At 43.4% G+C, this 3821-nt stretch overlaps 1 protein-coding gene across 1 annotated transcript; it reads right to left on the bottom strand.

Annotated features, from left to right (window-relative positions):
- Window positions 1–2080: 2080 nt before the first annotated feature.
- LOC131916010 (olfactory receptor 1361-like) lies at window positions 2081–3028 on the bottom strand. The gene has a single exon (XM_059269311.1). The coding sequence runs from the start codon at window positions 3026–3028 to the stop codon at window positions 2081–2083; it is 948 nt and encodes a 315-aa protein (XP_059125294.1).
- Window positions 3029–3821: the final 793 nt, after the last annotated feature.

The raw sequence follows: 3821 nt of genomic DNA, 5'->3' as shown, positions 1-3821 counted from the left end.
CCCCAGATTTTGGTAGAACATCATTCCCATGGCCTCTGTGACATCAACCAGCCCCACTGGGCAAGTGGACTACTATCCCTACGAACACAGGATGGCTGAGCAATGGAGAAAGGTGGGTGGCTCGTGCCTGCCACCCTCTTACCAAAGAACTACGGCCATTTCTCATGAAGTGACGCTGGGTTCTGTCATTGTTGAAGCAGGATATGGAGTTCTAAGTTGGTTAGTATGATTGGAATTCTGCTTTACCTTCTGTTTGAGGCAGGATATCAACCCTTAGAGATTTCCAACCCACTTTTGTTACACCTGGGTCTAATTCTGAACTTTTCTATTCAAATCAACCAAACTTTTTGCATACTCACTAAATTGGTTACAAAAACGTTATATGTATTGAATAGTATGTGTTATGTCAGAATAGATTATAAACGTCCATTTCTATGAAAGTTTAGTACCAACCTTTATGGTTCCTGACAGACTTTTTTGCTGGTATTTTATTATTTACAGCTCTTCCCTTCCAGCCCTAGAGGTAAAAAAAAAACAGAGTCTCAGAGCTCAGGCTGGCAATGAACTTGCATCCTCCTGCCTCAGTGTCCTATGTGTTGGGATCACATGCATGGGCCTCCACACCTGACTTTGTGTTGTGTGAATGTGGGAATGTGAGGGGAAATGTAAGGAAAGCTAGCATTAAACTGGCCCCCTGGGAACTCTGTATGGCTACTAAAGAGCTGTCTCCAAATGGTGAATTAATTCTTCATGAAATCGTCTAGCAGGGAGAGGGAGGGGTGCATCCCAGGAGTCCTGGCAGCAGACGAGGAGCTCCTCATGGTGGAAGCTATTGCTAAGTGAGTCTGGAAGAACCCAAATATGAGTGCCCTTGTCAGACCTCCATGCTGATCCCCAGCATGCTGACCCCCAGCATGCTGGCCAGTTACATCTGGATGAATATCACAAAATCTGGAGACTGTGATCACAGTGATTACACATTAAAGTCACACTCTGCCTGGCACACCACACACAAGCATTTAAAAAAGTATTCATTTATTAAGTAACCATTGAGGTGACTGAAAGCAGGAACCAAGCTTATTGTCCTTCACAGTCATCCAAGTGCCTGCCTCAGAAGCTCTTCATGGACCCAGGGAGTGTTCCTAGGATGTATTCTTGGCCCCCTGTCTTCATGGCTGGCTTGTTATGCAGCTCATCAAAGGATCAGAAATGGAGACAGAACCAATCCCTGATAGCAGACTGTTCAACAGTTGAGGCTCCTGCAGAAACAACTCCCACATATTCTTTCACCCCAGGCTGGTGACAGGAACAAAATAGGGCGCGTTTGTCTATTCCCTTCGTGCTTCCCAGCATTTGGTGGTTTATTTCTCTATTTCAATAAAGTCTTGGATACTTCTAAGGATCATTAGTGATTCTATGGACCTGGACAGGTTAATTTCTTTCTGATTCAATTTCCTTGAGCTGTAGATGAGAGTATTATATCACAAGGATGTGCGAGCCTTAAATAAGATGGGGCAGAGATAAACCAGGAGGCAGAGGCAGGCAAATCTCTTTGAGCTCAAGGCCAGCCTCATCTGCATATCGAGTTCCAGGACAGCCAGGGTTACATAGTGAGACCCTGTCTCAAAACAAACAAATTGATGCAGAGATAATCTGCAACATATTACAGTAATTCAATAAGTATTATCATATATTTCATTCAACGTTATGCTGCAAAGATCATTTGTAAAGCTTCCTTATTGCATGTGACCTTCAGATGGTATGAGTCTAAAGTCCTTGTGTCTACTAGCATTTTCTAATACTGCTAGACACAACCATGAAAAGCACATTGAGGTGTCACATGAGCTCAGCGAACAGACTCACCTAAACTTCTCTCATGTTTATCTCTAAAATAGAGGTCACAGGATGCATTCTATATGTAGACAATAAATTCATAATTTTAGAGTTATGAGCATTCATCAGTGTCGTATTTAAAGACAGCAACATGAACATATGACACCAGTAAGAAATACAATAATGAAGATTATACTTACCGCAGCCTCAGTTGCTCCATTATTAGTCTTCTCTGTCCTAAAATTGTCTAACTGTAGAATTTTGATGAAATGAATCTCCTAAATATGAGTTTCCTTAGGGCTCCTTTGACATCATGATTCCTCAGGCTGTAGATGAAGGGATTGACCATGGGTGTCACCACTGTGAAAAAGGCAGTGGCCACTGTGTCTTGTACTGAATATGTAGATGAAGGGTGCATATAGACCCCCAGGATTGCTCCATAGAAGAGGCAGACCACAGTGAGGTGAGACCCGCATGTGGACAGGGCTTTTCTTATTCCCTGAATGGATGGAAACTTCAGTACATTGGAGAGGATATAGGCATACGAAACAGTGATACATGTGAATGGTGTGATAGAAGTCAGCCCACCTACAGTGAAGGCTGTGATGTCATTGATAAAAGTGTCAGAACAAGAGAGCTTCAGGATAGGGTAGGGGTCACAGAAGAAATGTTGTACAGCATTGCGGGAACAGAAGGTGAGTCGAACCATGAGCAGAGTGTGCAAGAGAGCATGTAGGTTTGTGATGACCCATGATATGGCCACCAGGAGGACACAGAGTCTGGGCCTCATCATCATGGTGTAGTGGAGTGGGTGACAAATGGCCACATAGCGGTCATAGGCCATCACACTCAGCAGGAAGCCATCCATGTTGATGAATGTGATGAAGAAATAGATCTGGGCCATACACTCCGCATAAGATATGGACTTGCTCCCCAAAACGTGATTCACCAGCGCCTTGGGGATGGTGACTGAGGAAAAGCAGATGTCAACACTGGAAAGGTTGGCCAAGAAGAAGTACATGGGTGTGTGGAGATGAGGGTCACAGCTGATGGCCAGGATGATGAGAAGGTTCCCAGAGATGGTGACCAAGTACATCCCCAAGAACAGCCCAAAGACGACCTCTTCTTGCTTTGACTGCCCAGCAAGTCCCAGGAGGAGGAATTCTGTGGCTGATGTCTGGTTCTTTTTGTCCATATCTTTGGGGGAGAAAGTTCCATTTCAAGGTAAGATTGGATGTCAACACTTAAGCAAAAAGATCATAAATTTGGGAGAGCTGAACTGTTGGTTGAGAATTTACTAAAACTGAGTGGTCCCACTGAGCAATTTTACAGAAGAGCCTAGTTAATTTTAATATGGTTTGATTACAATAGCTGTGTTCTTGCTCACTCCTGTTTGCATACATAGGTTCTTTCCTGTGCAAAACTTCCCTTGGCCTAATAATTGTGGTATTATATTGCACTTTATAGGTGAAACAACTGGGGCTTGAGGCAATGAGGTGATTTATCCAAATTCACAGAACCAGTGAAAGTGACGGCTTTAAGTCAGTGGAAGTGTTGTGTTGTGGGGCTGTTGTTGTTTTCTTTATGCTATGCTTTAAATAACTATCACTTATTAAAAATTTAACCCAGAGGTAAATCCTATATCTGATGCCACACTAGAATCCTGAAGATTTTATCTGTGGCTTTTCTAATTTTCTCTTTGTGGAGTCAAGAGGCCAGATGAACAGTTTTGTTCAGAGTCTTACCTGCCTTTAAATTGTCACCCGTCAGCTGTTGGGATGCGCTGAGCTGTCTGAGAGGCATCCGTCCAGCTTCCTGCAGTCAGAAGAGGACGGGGCTGATACTTGAAGCAACTGGATTGTTTTTCTATCGGAAGAAAGAGATTCACAGACTGAAAAAGAGCCAACTCGCATGCAGTATCTAAAAATAAATTTCAGGATGAAGAAACCAGTACAGTCAAGGGAGGCAGCTGAAAAACTGGCTGCTGT

Source organism: Peromyscus eremicus, chromosome 8a, assembly GCF_949786415.1.
Source record: "Peromyscus eremicus chromosome 8a, PerEre_H2_v1, whole genome shotgun sequence".
In the NCBI taxonomy this organism is placed as follows: Eukaryota; Metazoa; Chordata; class Mammalia; order Rodentia; family Cricetidae; genus Peromyscus; species Peromyscus eremicus.
The sequence above is the reverse complement of the archived record's forward strand: the minus strand, read 5'-3'. Positions and strand labels throughout refer to the sequence as shown.

What these genes read in the sequence shown, in the direction of transcription:
- LOC131916010 (XM_059269311.1), bottom strand. Translation starts at nt 3,028, where the DNA reads ATGGACAAAAAGAACCAGACATCAGCCACAGAATTCCTCCTCCTGGGA.